General features: G+C 51.0%; 3 protein-coding genes across 6 annotated transcripts in view; all 3 read left to right on the forward strand.

Annotated features, from left to right (window-relative positions):
* The window catches only part of MRPL20 (mitochondrial ribosomal protein L20), a 3,099-nt gene extending 469 nt beyond the window's left edge, over nucleotides 1–2,630 (forward strand). The window contains exons 2-3 of the mRNA XM_010850002.1: nucleotides 466–617; nucleotides 2,217–2,630. Coding sequence (XP_010848304.1) covers nucleotides 466–617; nucleotides 2,217–2,390 — 326 coding nt within the window. The 3' untranslated portion in view covers nucleotides 2,391–2,630. The remainder of the gene's footprint in view (nucleotides 1–465; nucleotides 618–2,216) is intronic.
* Nucleotides 2,631–4,859: 2,229 nt separating this feature from the next.
* CCNL2 (cyclin L2) lies at nucleotides 4,860–13,004 on the forward strand. Of its 2 annotated transcripts, XM_010850003.1 has the most exons (11): nucleotides 4,860–5,191; nucleotides 5,667–5,741; nucleotides 6,017–6,126; nucleotides 6,880–7,000; nucleotides 7,941–8,005; nucleotides 10,465–10,564; nucleotides 10,746–10,850; nucleotides 10,933–11,074; nucleotides 11,559–11,670; nucleotides 11,751–11,843; nucleotides 11,992–13,004. In XM_010850003.1, exons 1-11 carry the CDS (start codon nucleotides 4,907–4,909, stop codon nucleotides 12,344–12,346), a joined length of 1,563 nt encoding a protein of 520 aa, XP_010848305.1. In that variant the 5' UTR covers nucleotides 4,860–4,906; the 3' UTR covers nucleotides 12,347–13,004. The 2 variants fall into 2 exon arrangements, with proteins under 2 accessions (XP_010848305.1, XP_010848306.1); XM_010850004.1 differs by lacking the exons at nucleotides 10,465–10,564; nucleotides 10,746–10,850; nucleotides 10,933–11,074; ... (1 more) ...; nucleotides 11,751–11,843; nucleotides 11,992–13,004 and adding an exon at nucleotides 8,583–10,236.
* A 1,586-nt stretch (nucleotides 13,005–14,590) lies between these two features.
* On the forward strand, nucleotides 14,591–19,144 carry AURKAIP1 (aurora kinase A interacting protein 1). 3 transcript variants are annotated; one of them, XM_010850006.1, is made up of 4 exons: nucleotides 14,591–14,703; nucleotides 15,058–15,147; nucleotides 18,415–18,860; nucleotides 18,954–19,144. In XM_010850006.1, the coding sequence occupies exons 2-4, from the start codon at nucleotides 15,096–15,098 to the stop codon at nucleotides 19,053–19,055; spliced, it is 600 nt and encodes a 199-aa protein (XP_010848308.1). In that variant the 5' UTR covers nucleotides 14,591–14,703; nucleotides 15,058–15,095; the 3' UTR covers nucleotides 19,056–19,144. The 3 variants fall into 3 exon arrangements, with proteins under 3 accessions (XP_010848308.1, XP_010848310.1, XP_010848309.1); XM_010850008.1 differs by lacking the exon at nucleotides 14,591–14,703 and adding an exon at nucleotides 14,714–14,741; XM_010850007.1 differs by lacking the exon at nucleotides 14,591–14,703 and adding an exon at nucleotides 14,748–14,843.
* The last annotated feature ends 1,049 nt before the right edge of the window (nucleotides 19,145–20,193 follow it).

Consider the following 20,193-nt stretch of genomic DNA (forward strand, 5'->3'; position numbering starts at 1 on the left):
ACGCTATGTGCGGGGGTCAGCGGTGCGCGCGGAGCCTGCTGAACACTCAGAGCTCCCGCGTCACCTTCCCGCCCTCGCAGCTTCCCTGCAGTGCCTACCCCTCGATGCCCCTGGAGCGGATGCCCCTGTCCATGTAACCCCGGCCCTTCGTGGGCCCCCGCTTTCTCTCCTCCACGCTGCTCACCTCCCTGAAGCTTCTACCCGGGAGCGCGCCGTCCCTGCCTGGTAGCACCCGTCTCAGTGGCTGTCGTAGTTCCCACATATGGATTCTTTCTACACCCGGAGCGGTGTCTGCCCCAGCATCTCCCGCTGATTTTTGTATTCCGGCTCGAATGTGCGAGATGTGAGCTTTACAGCTGGCATTTGGACAAAGGGCATCAGGCTTTGCTCACTGTTGTTTGCAGTGCAGCCTGAATAGGCCACTGACTTTTGCGTTTGCTTTTACAAAAACATTTTTTAGTTCAGTCAGAACCTTTGCTGGGAGGTGTGGACGTGACATACAGCTGGTTCTCAAACATTTCTACGTTTTCTCATTTCAGCTCTGGATTAATCGAATTACAGCTGCCTCCCAGGAACATGGTCTGAAATACCCAGCATTCATCCTCAATTTGATTAAGGTATGGTCGAGGATGTGGTTCTGCCGAGACATTAAACGTCTTTACAACCCGTTTAGTTTTCATGCTCTAGCAGGCTCCACCGTGAAGTGTTAGCAGCCTAACACGGTTTTCATTCTTTTTTGGGGGGGGCGGGGGGAGGGGTGTCTTTATTAATATTAGAAAAATCCAAGATTACAGAGGACTTGAGTTGGCATTGGGGCCCACTGCTTTCACTCTTGGGGTGGGGTTCTAGTGGGTTCACCTCACTTGCTTTCATTGCCCTGCTGGTAGCCGAATTAGTAATAGGGTGTGTGGTACCAAGACATAATCATGCTGTTTCCCCATCAAGAATGAAAAACAGAAAAACTTTGCTTTGAAGTTTAATTTCAAGTTTTTCATGTTGAATAAATTATGACAAGGTGGCAGATCAAGTTGAAACATAATTAAGTGGAGCGAAACATTGGAATGTTAGAGTAAGCAAGTGTCAGAACATCTCACTCACTCGCATCTAGACAGTATGCCATTTCCTCTGCTTTTTTGGCTGCACTCTATGACATATGGAACTTCCCCCCAGCCAGGATTCAATTCCTCCCCCCAGCCAGGATTCAATTCCTAACCCTAACCAGGGATGAAACTGAACCCTCTGCAGTGAAAGTGCAGAGACTTAACCACTGGATCACCAGGAAGTCTGTCCCCACTCTCTCTGCTTTCTTATGAGTTAAATTTTTTCTTAAAAAGCTCGGGGAGTAGGTGAGTTGGTGCTGTGTTTCTTCCTGTGCCAGGTGGGCCTAGCACTTTACAGAGATCCTCAGCGCAAGTGTAGGTGTGACACTTCCATTTTACTCATGGGGAACTGGCTCAGAAAGGAGAGGGACTTTGCACAGGGGTCCTAGGTAGGAGTCACTCCTGCACAGCTGCATTTAATGTCACAAGACCACCCCCCTTTTTTTCCTGCACCTCAGACTCACAGGCACTGTCCATTGGTTTTCTATTATCTTACTCAACAGATGACTTTGTCTCTCTTATGGAAATTAGGAATGCCCAGTTTTATTTCTGGCTGTGCTTGGTCTTTGTTGTTGCATGTGGGCTCTCTCTAGTCGTGGTGAACAGGGTCTAGTCTCTAGCTGTGGCACGTGGGCTTCTCATTGCAGTGGCTTCTTTTGTAGGGCAGGGGCAGTAGGCCAACACAGGCTTAGTTGCTCCACTGCATGTGGGATCTCCCCAGATTAGGGATCGAACCCATGTCTTCTGCATTGGCAGGCAGATTCTTCACACCACTGAGCCACCTGGGAAGCCCAGAATGCCCAGTTTTGGTCCTTGTTCTTCTGTGCCTCGCATACCTTTTCCATGTGTCGCTTTTCACCATTTATACAATGGGAATTGTGGTTTCCTCCTCCCACCTTTCTTAAAGGGATAACTTAGGCCAGGAATCTGGCATTGGGAGCTGCGCCCTTCCCTTCTACTCATTTGTCCTACTTGGACAAGACTCACAATGCCCTCTCCCCAACTGGTGCTCAAGCAGTATGTGTTGGTGACTGAAATCACAGGGTGATCAGCTGCATTCAGTCGTTTCATGTTTCACTGAAATGCTAAAATACTTAACTATGATTTTCTTCCCAGTGCCAGGTGGAGCTCAACAGGAAAGTACTTGCAGATCTAGCCATCTATGAACCAAAGACTTTTAAATCTTTGGCTGCTTTGTCCAAAAGAAGGCGAGAAGAAGGATTTGTTGCTGCCTTGGGGGATGGGAAGGAGCCTGAAGGAATTTTTTCCAGGGTGGCACAGCACCACTGAGGGGGATGCTGATACCAACGGCCCTTTGAGCATCCCCCTGTGATGATAATACTAAAATAGGGACTACAAGTTACTTGTCAACAGTTGTAGGTTTGACTTGCATTTGTGTTAATTTACATGTCAGTTACAAGCCCAAGAGAAAAGGACTTGTCTTGCCTCATTGGCACAGGTTCAGAAATCTCACATGGATTGTGTAAAGTATGTATTGTGTAAATAAAGTTTCTGTGGTGTTTGAGTTAACTTCTTTGGTATCAACAGACGCTTTGGGTGGGCCCTGACTGGGTGTTGATGCTACCAGGATGAGGCTTCCCCTGGGAACCTTAGATTCTCCTGAAGGCTGGGGGTGTGCACCAGGCCTGACCCTGGCCTTGCTATAGTGCCCCCCAACCCCATTTTGGTTTCCAGTAGGGACTCCTGGCTCAACTCTTCAGCCATTGAGCAGCAGCTGGTTTCCCTCGCTGTAGACCAGCAGTGGCAGCAGGCAGGGTGGTTCTCCTGATCCCAGGCTCACCTTAGGCTCCACAGGTGGAGTGACCATCAGATCACCTGGGGAGCCTTAATGTAAGGGTTCTGGTCTCTCACCCAAATACTTGACTTCATTAGTTCCAGAATCAAGCCAGAAATCTCTGCTGATGGAGGCTGCTTCACAGGTCAGCCCTGTCCACCTCTTTTGACCACAGCCATGCAGAGGTGTCTCCCCTCATGCTTAGTAACAGGGCCTTCCTCTGGTCCTCTGTGGGAGCCTCATCTGCTGAGCCCTCTAGCTCTGGCCTGTCACTGGGTCTCTCGTCAGCCCCACCACTCCCTGACAACTCTCACCAAAACCATCTCCTAGTCCCCCAATCTAGGGACACTGTCAGCCCTGGGTGACATACACCCCACCTCAGGCTCACTACCTTCCAGGACTCTTACCTCACCCTCACACCCTCTGCTCTAGGAGAGCTCTTCAGGGCCACTATAGTAGTCGCTGTCTGCGGACTCCTATGCTTACCGCGCTCACCCCAAAACTCCCACACTGGGTCCTGTGTAACACCATCCTTTGCCAGCCAACCCTTGGAAGCCAGTCCTTCCTCAGACACACCCACCTCCAACTCAATAAGGGGCCAATCAAATCCTGGCCACCCATTGCCTAGCAACCTTTACAGTCTGCCCACTTCCCTCCATCCTCATGTGGGCAAGTATCTCTTACGGCTGCAATTACTGCACTGGCTTCCTAACAGGAAGCCTCCTCTAGCCCTAGTTATATTCAGTGATGGCCACTAGACTAAGCACTGTAAGGCAGAGAGCTGAGTCCTGTTCTGCCACACAGTATGCGGTGCCTGACTCCATACCTCGTCAGTGAACAGCTCTTGTTGAAAGACAACAGGGTGGAGGATACAGGGAGCTCTCTGGCGTGGGGACGAAGTTCTGTGTAACAGGCACTGTTATGGAGGAGCTGCCTTTGTTCATCTTGATAAAGGAAGGCAGACAACTGTGGGCTGTTCTGGCACACATACCCGCACCACCACCACCACCGCCCACCAGAAGCTGGCAGTCACTAATCCTGAGAGCGCCTGGTGCAACCAATAAGAAATGGAGGGTCAAACCCCCGGACGGCTCCCCGCTGTTGGTAAGACAAAAGTCCAAGCCCTTCCCGTGCTGCCCGCGCCCTCCCACCCCCGCATCGCAGCCTGGCTCTTCTGCCAGCCTCGGGGGAACTCATGCTTCATGCCTCTTTGCAGTTGCTGTGCTTTGTAGGAACATCGAATTAAACGTTTCCAGCTACCATCTCTCTTCTCTCTAGACTCAATTCTGAAGGCGAGATCTTTGGGAGTCTGGCGTTAATACCTGTACTCCAAAACCTCTACTCAGTAAACACCGTGCCGACGGCCACAAATTAACCAGGGAAACAGCATCCCGTGGCTGCTGGGCGCGGGCTGGGAAAACTTATCACGCATGCGCCCATCCTTTAGGGTCGGAGGCCTCGGAGACGTCTGACAGCTCCACTCAAGCCCGGACCACCCGCCCGAAAGACGCAAGGAGAGCTGCCTCCCACCCCCGCCCCGCGGGCCTTCGCGGCAAGGGGCGTCTCGCCTGGCTCCGCTTATCAGGGGCTGCCCTCGGGCCCCTTCAGCCTCCCTCGGTACCCGCTTGACCCCTAGGAAGCCTGGGGCTGCGGTGGGAACTTCGCGAGCTCCCGGGTCTCTGCGCGGATCCTAAGACACGCCCGAACGGTTAGACCTGGAAAGTCGCCGGGAGCCGGCCCCTGCGACTACTTCCGGGTCGGGATCGAGACGACGGTCTCGCCAGGGCGCCGCAGGGCCTACTGGGTAACGAGCCCCTTCCCCTACCCGCGCTGACTTGCGTCGTCGGTATCGCCGCTGACGGACAGGCATCAGAGCCAATCGGGACAAGGGAACCCCGAGCCGCGCGCCAGTCGAACCAATGGCACGCGGCGGGGCGGGGCGGTCGCGGTCGTAGAGCGTCGGGAGGAGCCGCCCTGCCGGGAAGGAGCCAGAGAGAGTCGGCGGCACAAAATGGCGGCTGCGGCCGGGGCCGGGGCTCCAGGGTCGACGGCCCCCGCGGTACCGGCTGGCACGCCGGGCTCCGGAGGCACAGCCCCCGCGTCACAGGGGGTGTTGATCGGGGACCGGCTGTACTCCGGGGTGCTCATCACTTTGGAGAACTGCCTTCTGCCCGACGACAAGCTCCGCTTCACGCCGTCCATGTCGAGTGGCCTCGACACCGACACGGAAACCGACCTCCGCGTGGTGGGCTGCGAGCTCATCCAGGCGGCCGGCATCCTGCTCCGCCTGCCGCAGGTGAGGGAGCTGCCGGGGAGCCTCGGGCCGAGGTAACCGCCGCGCCCGCTCCGGGAAGGTTCCCAGGCCCTTTGTTGGCCGAGGGGCCGGAATCGGACCCGGAGCTTGCTTCGTGTGTCTGCCCGGAATCCGGGCCCAGCAATGACCCCCTACCCGGATCCCAACCCCACTCCTTACTGACGTCTGGTACCCTGCTCGGATCACTCTCCTTATTCCCACCGAGAACTCAGCCCCCACCCCGTTCCGTGTCCCCTCCCGGGACCTGGACCCAGCGCCTACCCAAGGCCGGAGCGCCCCTGCTGCAGCCCACCAGAGGTGATAAAGGAGGCGAGGTAGCGGGATGCGAAGAACTTTTGTGGATGCAGAAAACGTTTTAGGTTCTGGTTCTTTATCAGGAGTTTCGCGAAACCCAGTGGTTTTATTTGAGACCCTTGAAGTGGGCAACTGAAAAGGATGGAATCCTTCTCTTGTGCAGGTGGCCATGGCTACCGGGCAGGTGTTGTTCCAGCGGTTCTTCTACACTAAGTCCTTTGTGAAGCATTCCATGGAGGTGAGATTTCCCGTCTTTCTTCCCCACAGAAACGTGTTGACAGGAAACCTGGGTTTGTGGTGTTGCCGATCGCTCAGAGGAAGGAGTACTGGTCTTGGCAATTGTAGTGCTCGCTGTATTTGGGGCGGGGTGTGTTGGGAAGCTCCCTGCTATAGAGGGGTCTCTCCCAAGTGGCCTTTTTCTCCGGGTGTATCTCCTCTGCCCTTAACCGCCTTTCTTCAGCTGTTGGAGACTGGTCCTTGGAACGAACCTCTGTCCCGTCGCTTACATTTCAGCACGTGTCAATGGCCTGTGTTCACCTGGCCTCCAAGATAGAAGAGGCTCCAAGGCGAATACGGGACGTCATCAACGTGTTTCATCGCCTTCGACATCTGCGAGAGAAAAAGTGAGTCCATCAGCGCTGTTATAGACATCCGCCTCCGTGTTTTCTCAGTTATTGTTACACTAGTTTCTGGGACAAAATTTAGGGTGTGGGGTTTTACACTTGTGCCCAGAAGGAGGCCTGGCAGCTGGGAGGTACCCTTCAGATACTGTTAATCAGTGAAGGAACCACTGTCGGCAGGAAGGGGACTGTGGCTATTGTCCAGCTGACATCGGTTTCCTGGTTGCCCAAGAGGCTGTTTGGTCAGCCTGGATGCTCTGGAGCTGGTTCTAAACCTCAGCACTGTTTTCATTTTGGGCTGGATGAGTCTTTGTTGTGGGTACTTTCCTGTGTATTGTAGGGTATTTAGAAGCATCCTTGGCTCAGGCTTTCCAATGCTCCAGGTAATGGAGGTCCTTTGTGAAACAGTTTTGGCTGTTTAAGCATCGTGCTTCTGTGGGTTCTTTCGATTTCCATTCATCCACAGTGCATCTGCTTATGTCTTGAGCCCAAAAAAGGATGTCCAGTCTTTGTGCGATGAGATGGTGAGACCCTCCAGTCTTCAGTCCACGTTTATTGTCTGTAAGGAAAACAGGGAGAGGGTTATTGAGGCATAAGTAGGTTAGCATGGGGTTTGAGGAAGACTTCGTGGTTTTGTTAAAGGAAGTGAACTTCCTGACTCCATCTGTGTTGTGTGTATGGTAGATTGTCACTGTGGGATTTGATAGACTCTGTTTTGTTTGACTCTTATGCAGATTGTGTGTTTTGTCTTTGTAGAAAACCTGTGCCTCTCCTCTTGGATCAAGATTACGTTAACTTAAAGAATCAAATTATAAAGGCGGAAAGGCGAGTTCTCAAGGAGCTGGGTTTCTGCGTCCACGTGAAGCACCCTCACAAGGTGGGTATGAGGCCCAGTTGCCATGTGAGCCCACTAAAGTGACTGCTGCATTCCCACCCAGATTGGGAACCCCAAAGGATTAAATGTGTCCCTGATTTGGTTTTCCAGTTTATACCTGTACTCTGAAAGATAACCGTTTTGTCATCAGTCTTCTCGTATTATGTTAATTTTAATAGTATATTTTTAAGAGGTGGAAGTTATCTCTCTCAAGTTTGAGCTTTCAGAAATAGTGATAAGAACTTGTAAGAATGAAATTTGTCAGTTTACTGTTTCTTTGTCAACAGCTGATTTTCTAAAGCTGCTTAAGTAATAACTTTATTTTCTTTTATGGGGGAATTGGAAGAATTCTGAACTGTATTTGGAAGTGAAGGAAGACAGTTTTACAGCGTGTATCAGTTGAGCATATGATAGCACACATATCTTCCGTGTTCCCTTCAAACGCAGAGTGCTGTTTTCCTCTCTCTATGTCCCCTTTTTATTGGGGGTTTCCTCATAGCTTCTTTCTCACTTGTGTGACTTTCTGGCATTAATTCAGAATCTTGGTAAATTACTCACCATAGATTTAAGACCTTTTTCTTCATTTGCTGAAAGTATTCTCATGCCATGCCTTGTATAAGTTAGCGGCTGGGGTACAGAAACGTTCCAGGCAGGCTACTCTCACTCGTGGAGAATGTGTCGAAGATGAGAATGAGCCTGAGCCCCAGCCGCGAGCAGCTCAGCGCAGCTAGGTCCTCCCGTGCTTCCCTGGTGCCTGGCTCAAAAGCAGGGAGCACGCACGTCAGCAAAAACTCCCCTCCAGCTGAACTGTGCACCGGGCGTGTGACGGGAGCCAGCCCTGGGATCTAGCACGAGGCTCTTGTTTGCTGCATGGACACCCTCAATATCTGAATTCTGGGTTCTCAAGGTTCTCGGTAATAACTGCCTAACCCGTATCTTCCAGATAATCGTTATGTACCTTCAGGTGTTAGAGTGTGAGCGTAACCAACACCTGGTCCAGACTTCATGGTGAGTTGACCTTCCTTGTTATATGAGACCAGGCAGGGCAGTGCAGGAGTATGTTGATTTGAGGCACCTGGGCAGTGGGTAGTCGGTCCCATGACTTGGTTGTGGGCTGGAATTGTCCAAGTGCCCAGTGTTCCTGCCATGTAAATCCAACCAGATTCCCAAAATATCAGGCACTGGTGGAACGGTAAGGTGACCCTTCCCCCTCCAACCCCCCAGGAGAGCAGTCAGCGGGCTTCCCTTTGGGGGCTGTTGACTAGGCATGTCGGGATCTTTTCCACAGCTGGCAGTGTGGACTTAGTGGTTTTATATCTAACGTGAACTTGCTTCTCACTGCCTCAATTAAGCAAATCGTATGGGAGGAACGGGGTGTAAGGCCTTCCTACAATTTGGGGACTGATTTTTAACAATATGCTAATATACTAGAAGTGAAGCCTGAAGTAACGGTTCAGTGCTGGGTGCTTTCCCATAGAGTTAGGTCTGTAAGGGTCATGTTTTTGCTGCCTGAATTGTCTGGTGCTGTGCTGTGCTAATGGAGAACCTATTTTGACTTTTCTTTTCTGTACTCTTTCAATCAAAGGGTAGCCTCTGAGGGTAAGTGACTAAGACTTCTCCTCTCCTGTCCAAGCGCTTCGGTGCGGGGACAGCGGCCGTCCTCAGCCAACCCCGTGCAGGCTCTCCACCGAAGGCTGGCTCTAGATGGTGGTATGCGCACGATAGTCTAGTGCTGGCCCACTGCTGCTGTGGTTCTCTGACGGTTGTGCTTCTTGTTAATCCTGTCGTGCTTGGTAATTGTATTGATTAGAGTTGATAACTGTCTTGACTTAAATTTTGTCCATTTGAAACTGCTCTACCTGTGCAATAAAGATGCAGTACCTTTCTCTTTAAAAAAAAAGCAAACTAGGGGATGCTGTGAAAACTGGCTGGTGGGAGTTGAGACTGTAGTGTGGGTGGTGGTATTTATTTCTGGAAGTCCTGAAGTTGCTCTTTTCAGCAGCTAAGGGTTGACACATTTTTGTAAAAGGTGTGCATCTTTAAATCATTCCATGGACACTGTTTATATTGTAACTTATTTTAAAAATAGTAACTTTAAATATATGTTTTGAGGACTTTTTTTTAAAGGACATAAAAGTTAATGGTTTAATAATGTTACAACTGAGTACTAAATGTTTTTTTCATTAGAACCAAAATAGTTACTGATGGTTGTATTTATTAAATGTTTGTTTACTTGCAACTCTCGGGACATACGGCCTTGGCTCCATCACACGAGGTTTTTTTGGTCCCTTCTGGGTACCTGGAGCGAGATCTTAAGAGCCAGGTGCTCCTAGTGGGCAGATGTAGAATTTATCACTGAGAAAGCTCTCCATGGGTTCGTAGGTCACCTTCTCCAGGATTTGGGGCAGAGATAACCAGGGTGGGGGGTGCATCAGTTAGGCCCCAGCATGACTTGGCTGCCCCTTGTGGGTGTAGCCTGCTATCATTGGGGTATGTTAGAAGCAATGAATGTATGACCTGTTCAACTGTTCTCTTGTGCAATGAATCTCTGCAATATTTTCTGTTTTCTTGTGTTTTTGCAATATTGATAAAATTAATGTGAGGTTTGACTTTTGGTCTTTTAAATCTTAGAAAAACGTATCTAAATGAAATTGCTGAAAATGTAGCCAGCATTAGAATTCTAACCTTTTAAGAAATGCAAATGTTTTGTATTTTTATATCTTCTAATATGATAGCTGTTAAAAATGTACTGACTGTGATGAAACTTGTAGTATTTTGTTGCTTTTATCTGATTTTATGAATGTTCATTTTAAGACTCCTTATTGAAATGGGACAATTTGGAAACGGTTCTTTGATAAGCCTGAGAAGAGGATTTCCCTTTGGGCACTGAGCCCTCTGCATGATGTTCCCATGCACCCAAGGGAGTTTTTCCCCCTTGTCAAGTGGACTCCCGTGTGGAAGAAGCCACGCTACGAGCACCTCTTCCAGGAAAAGGAGCGCAAGAGGACGACTTGTCTCAGAAAGGCCCTCGCAGGCTTTGTGCTCAGCCCGTTCATTTGAGTTTGCATGTTTCTCTGCACTGTGGATTTTGAGCATTTAAATGTTCTTAATCAAATATGTCGAGCTGCCACAGTAGACGTCTTTCTGAGGCACTGCGTTTTGCATGAGAGCAGGCCAAAGGTTGAGAGGGAAAAGTAAAGTTAAAGTTGGTTCTCTTTCATAGCAACATGTACTCTCTGACATTCAGCCAGCTTTAAAAGATTTCAGTAGTTTCCCTATCTTCCTATCCTCTATTCAGAAAAAGCAGCTGGGACGTTTCTCCATGAACTTGTGAGAATCACAGGACTGTCTAGATCTTAAGTCCTGGCCGTAGACTAGTTAGTGGAGTAGTGACTTGACCTCGACAGTGCAGACGGGTGTCATGTGCATGCCCAGGGGTTTCAGTTCTTGCTGTGTTTGGTTTTCAGGAACTACATGAATGACAGCCTTCGCACAGATGTTTTTGTGAGGTTCCAGCCTGAGAGCATCGCCTGTGCCTGCATCTATCTTGCTGCCCGGACGCTGGAGGTCAGTGCAGGGCCACCTGGGGAGTCACCAACCCCAGTAAACTGTGTGCCATGCTTCAAGTTATGTTTACTGGCATCAATAAAAAGCCTACTTGTTGGTGACCATCAGGCTTGTTTTTATTTCCCTGAGAATCTTGTTGGCTATGAAGAATGGTTAATGATAATGGCCTCTGTGTTTACAGATCCCTTTACCCAATCGTCCCCATTGGTTTCTTTTGTTTGGAGCAACTGAAGAAGAAATTCAAGAAATCTGCTTAAAAATCCTGCAGCTGTATACTCGGAAAAAGGTTCTGTGTCTTTTCATGTAACGTGTGCACCTGTTTTTGACTGGAAGCATCTGGTCTGAATCATGCACTCTGGCTTTTCTAGGTTGATCTGACTCACCTGGAGAGTGAAGTGGAGAAGCGCAGGCACGCCCTCGATGAGGCAAAGGCACAGGCCAAGGGCCTGCTGCCCAGCAGCACCCAGGTGCTGGACAGTGCATCGCGGTTCTCGCCTGCCCCCAAACCTGGTAAGCGTCTCCTCCCAGGGGTGGCCCTCCCACCCTGAGTTCTCTTGGATCACATCTGCAGCTAGTCTGAGCACTTCTGAGGGCTCCAGAGTCCCCAGCAAACAAGAGGCAATCTTTGAAGTAAGAACGGAACGCCTATGAAGTCTGTTCTTGTGTTTTCATTAGTAAGGGGTATGGACAGGCTCCTGAAATGGCTCTCATTACCCAGCTCACCCAAGTAGTTTGCCTTGATGAAAGTCTCATAAATCTGGAGGAGTAGATCCTGTTGTCAGATCCTAGAGTTAAGCATGATGCCTGTCCCCAGTCCCGGAGGCCTGGCGAGTGAGACAGGTGGTCTTCCTGCATCTTGAAGTCCTGAAGTGGGCTGGGAGCCAGAAGTCAGAGTTGGCAGCAGCAGTCCCTTGGGAGTGGCCTCACCTTGCTCGGCATTCCTGTTTCTCACCAGAGCAGTTGTTGAGTTGTAACTTCTTGTGATTGATTCTAGTGGAATCCCCCAAAGAAGGCAAAGGAAACAAGCCTTCCCCACTCTCCGTGAAGAACACCAAAAGGAAAGTGGAGGGTGTGAAGAAAACCAAGGCGGACAGTCCGGTGAACGGGTGAGTAGCCACGTGCCCAGATGGTACTGGGGTCGGCTAGAGAGACTTGAGGTCTTAACTATTCTCTGCCCTATTCTCAGCTTGCCGAAGGGTCAGGGGAGTCGAAGTCGGAGCGGGAGTCACGAGCAGAGCTACTCAAGGTCCCCGTCACGTTCCGCGTCCCCTAAGAGAAGGTGTGTGCTGCTTGGGTGCACGGGGCTGCAGCAGGCACCGGGATGTTTCCTGGGGAAGCGGTGTGGCCTTTCCTTGGGGACAGTTGCTCCTGACTCTCAAGTGGTCAGGATGGGTGGTTACCCACCTGCCTGGTGGTCTCCTTCACAGGAAAAGTGACAGTGGCTCCACATCTGGTGGGTCCAAGTCACAGAGCCGCTCTCGGAGCCGGAGTGACTCCCCACCACGTCAGGCCCACCGGGGCGCCCCCTACAAAGGCTCCAAGGTGCGAAGCTACCGAAGATCCAAGGACTGCAAGTACTCTACCCAGAAGCCACACAAGTCCCGGAGCCGGAGCTCCTCCCGCTCTCGGAGCCGCTCACGGGAGCGGGCGGATGCTTCTGGAAAATACAAGAAAAAAAGTCATTACTATAGAGAACAGCGACGGGAGCGTTCTCGGTCTTATGAGCGAACGGGCCATCGCTATGAGCGGGACCACCCTGGGCACAGCAGGCACCGAAGGTGAGGGGTGGGGTCCCCGCAGGACTGTGCTTTGGCCCTTGATGTGGACACCTCAGCTGCTGGCCCTGGGGCGTGACTCTTTCTGGATATAGTTGTTGACTCTGGACAGTGTGATGAATTTGGAGATGGCATGGAGAGGCTGGCAAGGTGCCCGTTCGTCTGGCCCGGGCCCAGCCCCCAGCTCTTGCCCAGCGCCTCAGCAGCAGCCCTGCTAGATGCAAAGGCGGGGCGCGTGTCCCAGCAGCGGGGTTTGGTGCTACGACAGGCTGTCTGTTCACCCCCGAACCCATACTTAATTACGTCAAACCAAGAAAATGACTTTTCGAACCTTTGCCTATATTAGGTTATACTATGTATGTATTTTGCAGTGTTTCATGATGAGAAAATGGCCTTAATAGCCCCTTACTCTGTCCACGTTGTAAATAAACGTGTTTAATACGAGTTAAAGCTATATATAAAAACTGAGAACTTGAACTGTCAGCTTAAAACGTGTAGAGAATTCTGATTTTTAAAATGTGAAGGTAGATCTGTGTTGAAAGTCGTATATTTTTATCTGTGTGATGCTGAGTGCAGGCCACCAGCTTCTAGAGAAGTTTCCTATATATGCATTTTACGTTATTAAATAAACAATTCTCTCTACTCAGGACATTTGGAAAGTTAAAGGGCTTGTCGTTTGTCATTCTCATTGTTTGCTCCCCTGCACAGCCTGCAGCACCGATCTAGCAATGTGTCTGCACTCCCCTCTCTGATCTCATTACTGTGTTGGGTTTTGTACTGAATTCTGTGCATCTGCTCCTCTCTGAGGGCTTGTGAGGCTCTGAGCTGTCTGCTACCAGCATGGTAAATGGAGGGTTTGCAAAGGACAAAGAGCATCACCCTAGAGGGGTCCTCTGTGGGAGTGGGTGAGGACAGCTCGGTGGTGCCAGTGAGCAGGGTGGGTCAGGGCTGTCTCCAAGTGCTGTGTGCACTCTGTGCAGATCAGAGGCACTTGGGGGCGTGTCTATGCCCTGTGTTGGCTCTCTCCAGACCAGCACTTCTTCATGGGTGGAAGGCACACCCTTCCTGGTGCCAGTGGCCTGGAGAAAGGTGCCTGAAGTCAGTACAGCCAAGGTATGAAAGCAGCAAGGTCAGCATCCAGGGTCCAGGTGGCTCACTCTTAGAACCAAACCATAAAAGCCTGTGGAGGCTGAGAGATAGGCTCCTGGATGGGTTTAGAGACCTTTCAACCTGGGAACCAGAAGCTGCCCCTCAGGTTGAAGGGTACATCCTCTGGAGACTCAGTTATAGAGCTGGGCCCAGATCCTGCAGTTTTGCCCTCCCATTGGCCTATCCTCCATTCTCTGCTTAGCTAAGTTGGGGCCTGGGGGTGGCTAGGCCTGGCCATTTCATACTAAGACTCACTGGAACACCCTCCTACAAGGGCAAGCCTCAGAGGAGGACCAAAGAGACTCCCCACGTCCTTGTCCCAGCAGGAGTTCCTTCAGGTCCATTCTGGGGATCCTGTCCATCCTAGCCAACCTCAGGACAACAGAGCCTTTCTGTGTTACACGGGTTAAGTGGGCCCTCTGAGCCCCTTACCCTGAGGAACAACACTGGGTCTTAGCTCAACCCCATGCTGCTTCTGGTTTTCAGACAAACTTCTCATGGACACAACATGGGAGCTTGTTTGCTTTAAGGAAAGAATATACACTCCACCCATGCAAAAAGCGTCGTATTATCCATCCCACGGTACATGCGAGACGTCCTTCGCTTATCCAGACTAGCAGAGTGGAGGCTGCAAGCCAAAGCGGAGGGGTGGCGGGTCCTAGATATCCAAGTCACTCCTGACGGCGCCCCGGCTCTAGCCCAACACCTCGCACCTGTCAACCACCTTCCCCGCCCCAAGAGGCGGGTTCGGGGGTGAAGACGACGCCCCTCAAGACGAGTTGCTCCGAGTCCGGCTCCCGCCCCAGCATCTGCAATAGTTAGGGCCACTTCCGTCGCCCCCTCAACATCTCCGTCGCCGGGAAAACGCCATTTCCGGCCTCCCGGGACGACTGACCCTTGACTGTCGCGGAGCGACCAGAGTTCGAGCCACGCAGGCGCAGAGGGAACACGCTTGGGATTGTGGTAAGTGTAGTTTTCTAGCCTCCGCGAGGGACAGGCGGAGTCGGAGAGCTGTGGGAGGGGCTGGGCACGGGGGCAGGAGGGGCGGTTCCTCCAGCCGGAAACCGTCGCTTTCTGGGTCCGGCAGGGCCTGCGCTGATTGGGAGTGGGGCGCCTTGGGGCGCTAGGGGGCGCTGGGCGTAGAAGCACGCGGGCGGCCGCGCTCGGGCCGGGGCGGCCTTAGGAAAGGACCGGAAGCGCTTGAGCGAGGCGAAGGTATGGTTTGCTGAACCTCCTTGCGGCGTCTGGGGAGGGTCTGTGTGAGGACGCGGCGAGCGGGCTCCAGGGACAGCCCTGGAGGCCGCGGCTGGGTGGGGCTCGGGGACCGAGACCCGATCGTAGACACAGCCTGAGAGGTGGGAGACCCGGGGTGAAGCTGAGGCTCAGGGAGGGCCAGTACCTGCCCAGAGTCGCTCAGCTGGGGGCCCTCGGAGGCAGAGGTTTTGAGGGAGGAAGCTGTACTCGAAGTGGCATCCTCGTGGTGGGAGAGGGTGGCGAGGGAGACCGGGTGCGGGAATCGGAACGAGACCAGAGCCCTCAGAGTGACCTTGGCGCACACCTGTATTCCAGCTCCGCTGATCGCCTGGGGCCACAGCCAAGCACAGACCATGTTTCTGATGCGCCTGACTTCCCAGCTGCTCAGGGCTGTTCCCAGGGCAGGTAAGAAGCCCTGTGGGGGGAGATGGTCGGGATACACATCTGGGTTAGGAGTGTGGAGTTAGCAGCTCGGAGACCTGCAGTGCTCTTCCTCACCACCTGGAGGCGGGGCCAGGCCACACAAACAACCCTGTTCAGTCACTCAGTCCTGTCGGACTCTTTGTGACCCCCATGGACTGCAGCACGCCAGGCTTCCCTGTCCTTCACCATCTCCCGGAGCTTGCTCAAACTCATGTCGGTAGGCCATCCAACCATCGTTTTCTCTGTCATCCTCTTCTGCCTTCAGTCTTTACCAGCATCGAGATCTTTTCCAGTGAGTCGACTTTTTGCATCAGGTGGCCAAAACATTGGAGCTTCAACATGAGTCCTTCCAGAATTTTCTTTAGGATTGACTGGTTTGATCTCCTTGCAGTCCAAGGGACTCTCAAGAGTCTTCTCCAGCACCACAGTTCAATAGCATCAGTTCTTCGGCACTCAGCCTTCTTTATGGTCCATATCTCACATCCATACATTACTACTGGAAAAACCATAGTTTTGACTAGACAAACCTTTGTTGGCAAAGTAATGTCTCTGCTTTTTAATACGCTGTCAAGGTGTGCAGAGTACATCATGCAAAATGCTGGGCTGGATGAAGCACAAGCTGGAATCAAGATTCCCGTAAGAAATATCAGTAATCTTAGATATGCAGATGACACCACCTTTATGGCAGAAAGTGAAGAAGAACTAAAGAGCCTCTTGATGAAAGTGAAAGAAGAGAGTGAAAAAGTTCACTTAAAACTCAGCATTCAAAAAATGAAGATCATGGCATCCGGTTCCATCACTTCATGGCAAATAGATGGGGAAACAATGGAAACAGTGACAGACTTTATTTTCTTGGGCTCCAAAATCACTGCAGAGGGTGACTGCAACCATGAAATTAAAAGACACTTGCTCCTTGAAATAAAAGCTATGACAAACCTGGACAACGTATTAAAAAACAGAGGCATTACTTTGCTGACAAAGGTCCATCTAGTCAAAGCTATGGTTTTTCCAGTAGTCATGTCGGGATATGAGAGTTGGACTATAAAGAAAGCTGAATGCTGAAGAATTGATGCTTTTGAACTGTGGTGTTGGAGAAGACTCTTCAGAGTCCCTTGGACAGCAAGGAGATCCAACCAGTTCATCCTAAAGGAAATCAGTCCGGAATATTCATTGAAAGGACTGATGCTGAAGCTGAAACTACAACACTTTGACCACCTGATGTGAAGAGCTGACTCATTGGAAAAGACCCCGATGCTGGGAAAGATTGAAGCCAAGAGGAGAAGGGGATGACAGAGCATGAGATGGTTGGATGGCATCACCGACTTGATGGATATGAGTTTGAGCAGGCTCCGGTAGTTGGTGATGGACATGGGTCGCAAAAAGTCGAACACGAGTGAGTGACTGAACTAAACTGCCTGAAGGTCTCTTTTGTACAGTTCTTCCGGGTATTCTTGCCACCTCTTCTTAATATCTTCTGCTTTTGTTAGGTCCATACCATTTCTGTCCTTTACTGTGCCTATCTTTGCATGAAATGTTCCTTTGGTATCTCTAATTTTCTTGAAGAGTTCTCTAGTCTTTCCCATTCTATTGCTTTCCTCTATTTCTTTGCATTGATCACTGAGGTAGGTTTTCTTATATCTCCTCGCTATTCTTTGGAACTCTGCATAATCAGATGGGTATATCTTTCCTTTTCTCCTTTGCCTTTCACTTCTCTTCTTAGCTATTTGCAAGGCCTCGTCAGACAACCATTTGCTTTTTTGCATTTCTTTTCCTGGGGATGGTCTTGATCACCATCTTCTGTACAGTGTTATGAACCTCTGTCCATAGTTCTTCGAACACTCTATCAACTCTAATTCCTTGAGTCTATTTGTCACTTCCACTGTATAATCATAAGGGATTTGATTTAGGTCATACCTAAATAGTCTAGTGGTTTTCCCTACTTTTTTCCATTTAAGTCTAAATTTGACAATAAGAAGTTCGTGATCTGAGCCACAGTCATTTCCCAGTCTTGTTTTTACTGACTGCATAGAACTACTCCATCTTCGGCTGCAAATAATATAATCAGTCTGATTTCAGTATAGACCATCTGGTGATGTCCATGTGTAGAGTCATCTCTTGTGTTGTTGGATGAGGGTGTTTGCTATGACCAGTGTGTTCTCTTGGCAAAACTCTATTAGCCTTTGCCCTGCTTTATTTTGTACTCCAAGGCCACACTTGCTTGTTACTTCAGGTATCTCTTGACTTCCTACTTTTGCATTCCAGTCCCCTATGATGAAAAGGACATCTTTTTTTGTTGTTAGTTCTAGAAGATCGTGTGGGTCTTCGTAGAACCATTCAACTTCAGCTTCTTTGGCATTACTGGTTGGGGCATAGACTTGGATTACTATGATACTGAATGGTTTGCCTTGGAAACAAACAGAGATCATTCTTTCATTTTTGAGATTGTATCCAAGTACTGCATTTCAGACTCTTTTGTTGACTGTGAGGGCTACTCCGTTTCTTTTAAGGGATTCTTGCCCACAGTGGTAGAAATAATGGTCATCTGAATTAAATTCTCCTATTCCGGTCTATTTTAGTTCACTGATTCCTAAAATGTCAATGTTCACTCTTGCCATCTCCTGTTTGACCACTTCCAATTTACTTTGATTCATGGACCTAATATTCCAGGTTCCTGTGCAGTATTGTTCTTTATAGCATTGGACTTTAACTTTCATCACCAGATATATCCACACCTGGGCGTTGTTTCCACTTTGGCTTAGCTTCTTCATTCCTTCTGGAGCTTTTTCTCTGCTTTTCTCCAGTAGCATATCAGGCATCTTCTGACCTGGGGAGTTCATTTTTCAGTGTCATATCTTTTTGTCTTTTCATACTGTTCATGGGGTTCTCAAGGCAAGAATACTGAAGTAGTTTGCCATTCCCTTCAGTGACCATGTTTTGTCAGAACTCTCTACCATGACCCGTCCATCTTGGGTGGCCCTACATGGCATGGCTCATAGTTTCACTGCATTAGACAAGTCTGTGATCCATGTGATCAGTTTGGTTAGTTTTCTGTGCTTGTAGTTTTCATTCTATCTGCCCTCTGATGGATGAGAACAGACAACCCTGTAGTCATCCAGATGTCACAGAAGGTGAGTCTTGGCCTAAGAATGTTAGCAGGGCTTCAGGGGGTTCTGCTCCACAGGCCCCATGGCTGTGTAGGTTGTGTAGCCCCACGAGCAGTAATTAACTGTGCTCTCTTGTCTTCTGCAGGCTGCAATGGACCCTGGCCTGTCTTAGGGGTGCTGGGCAGGCATGCCTGCAGGCCTTGCTATAGCACGAAGCCAACAGGCCCAAGTGGGGTTGCCTCTCTCCCTGGCAGGCGGGTCCACATGGAACTTGAGGAGATGCTGGTCCCAAGGAAGATGTCCATCAGCCCCCTGGAGAGCTGGCTGACCATTCGCTACCTCCTACCCAGACTGGACACTGGGGCCCCAGGGACTGTGTCTCCAGCCCAACTCTATGAGTGTCCGCCCAGTCAGGTGGGCGAAGGGGTCGAGCAGGGTGGTAAGGATGTCTTTGATGCGCCCCAGATGCAGTGTAGAAATGTGCTCAAGATTCGCCGGCGGAAGATGAATCATCACAAGTACCGCAAGCTGGTCAAGAGGACCCGGTTCCTGCGGCGGAAAGTCAGGGAAGCACGTCTGAAACGGAAGCAGGTGAGCATGGCCCTTGGCTGTAACTATGTGGGGTGGCTGGAGTGCGTGGTTATGCCACAGACCTGTTGGTGGTCACTCCCTCTGCCCTCGCAGATGAAGTTCGAGAGAGACCTGAGGCGCATCTGGCAGAAGGCAGGCCTGAAGGAAGCCCCCCCAGGCTGGCAGACCCCCAAGATCTACCTGAAGGGCAAATGAGTCTTCTGTCTCTGTCCTCCTCCCCCGTGACTGCTGATGCCCAACGATAATAAATGCTCTGGGGACTCGGCTGTCCCTACTGGCCGGGACCTTCTTCTGCTTGGTGTGAGCTGTTCTGGGATGAAGGCTGGTACCAGCTTCTGGTATTACAGGAGCCCAAGGCCACTGGGGCAGATTGAGAGCCCCTTCCCCCAGCAGGCCCTGTCCTGGTGCCCTGGCTGCAGGAGGGAAAGCCAGTGCTGTGGGACATCTGTGAAGAGTCACAGCCCTGCCCCTGGTGAGCACACAATCAGGGAGCATGGCACGGGGACCATCTGGGGGTTAGAGAGTGAGTATACCGTTGATCCTTTTTGCAGTCGAAAACCTGAGCAGAGCTTATAGTCAGCACTCCATTTCTTCGGTTTTGGGATCAACCAGCTGTGGCTCGTGTGTTGCTATAGGACCTGATGATGAAAAAAAAAAAAAAAAGAGTGGACTTGCACAGTTGAGGGGTCAGGGAGGCCCTCACTGGGCAGACGGGTGGGAGGCAGCAAAGGCGCCTGTCCTCAGGGATGGTGGGCAGGTCCTGCTGAGCTACAGCAGGGGACCCCTAGCGTGCTGTGAGCTCCTTGGCCTCTGCCACTTTGGGGGGCTCATCAGGAAGGGATGGCCTGCTCTGGCAGGTTCAGGGTTGGACTGGCTGAAAGGGGGCCCTTTATGGAGCTGGGGAAGCCTGGAGCCTTATCATGAACCAGTTGCCCCCAGGGATTCCAGATTCTGTTTGCGTGGAGAGGAACATGTTTTGTCTAATAGTAGGGGATTAGGCGGGGAGCCTGGGCCTCTCATATCCAGGCTTGGGGGATTGGGTTGCAGGCATGGAGCCTGGTCAGAGTCTGAGCTCAGGTGAGCATAGGTGAGGTGTCTGCCTTGCTCCTGACTGCCATGTGCAAGGAGGGGAAGGTGCACCTCTCCTGAGCCCTGGAGATGCCCCTGTCCTGCTTCGCACTAGGGCTATGGAGATGTGTCTGGGGCCTGGGTTGGGTTCCCTGCAGATCTGGAGGGAGGGGTTGTGCTTGGACACAAGCTTCCTAGAAGTTCCCCTGGAAGGGCACTGATGACTCCAATGCTTCAGTGAGCCTGGTGGGCCCTGTCCTGTGTG

This window comes from Bison bison, unplaced genomic scaffold (genome assembly GCF_000754665.1).
Source record: "Bison bison bison isolate TAMUID 2011002044 unplaced genomic scaffold, Bison_UMD1.0 scf7180017864289, whole genome shotgun sequence".
NCBI classification, from domain to species: Eukaryota; Metazoa; Chordata; class Mammalia; order Artiodactyla; family Bovidae; genus Bison; species Bison bison.

Bases quoted from the DNA above. Each gene is read 5' to 3' on its own strand.
- AURKAIP1 (XM_010850006.1), top strand. From the start codon at position 15,096: ATGTTTCTGATGCGCCTGACTTCCCAGCTGCTCAGGGCTGTTCCCAGG. The intron at 15,148-18,414 runs GTAAGAAGCCCT...TGTCTTCTGCAG, and splicing joins CAGGGCTGTTCCCAGGGCAG to GCTGCAATGGACCCTGGCCT. The intron at 18,861-18,953 runs GTGAGCATGGCC...CTGCCCTCGCAG, and splicing joins CACGTCTGAAACGGAAGCAG to ATGAAGTTCGAGAGAGACCT.
- CCNL2 (XM_010850003.1), top strand. From the start codon at position 4,907: ATGGCGGCTGCGGCCGGGGCCGGGGCTCCAGGGTCGACGGCCCCCGCG. The intron at 11,075-11,558 runs GTAAGCGTCTCC...GATTGATTCTAG, and splicing joins CTCGCCTGCCCCCAAACCTG to TGGAATCCCCCAAAGAAGGC. The intron at 11,844-11,991 runs GTGTGTGCTGCT...TCTCCTTCACAG, and splicing joins TCCGCGTCCCCTAAGAGAAG to GAAAAGTGACAGTGGCTCCA.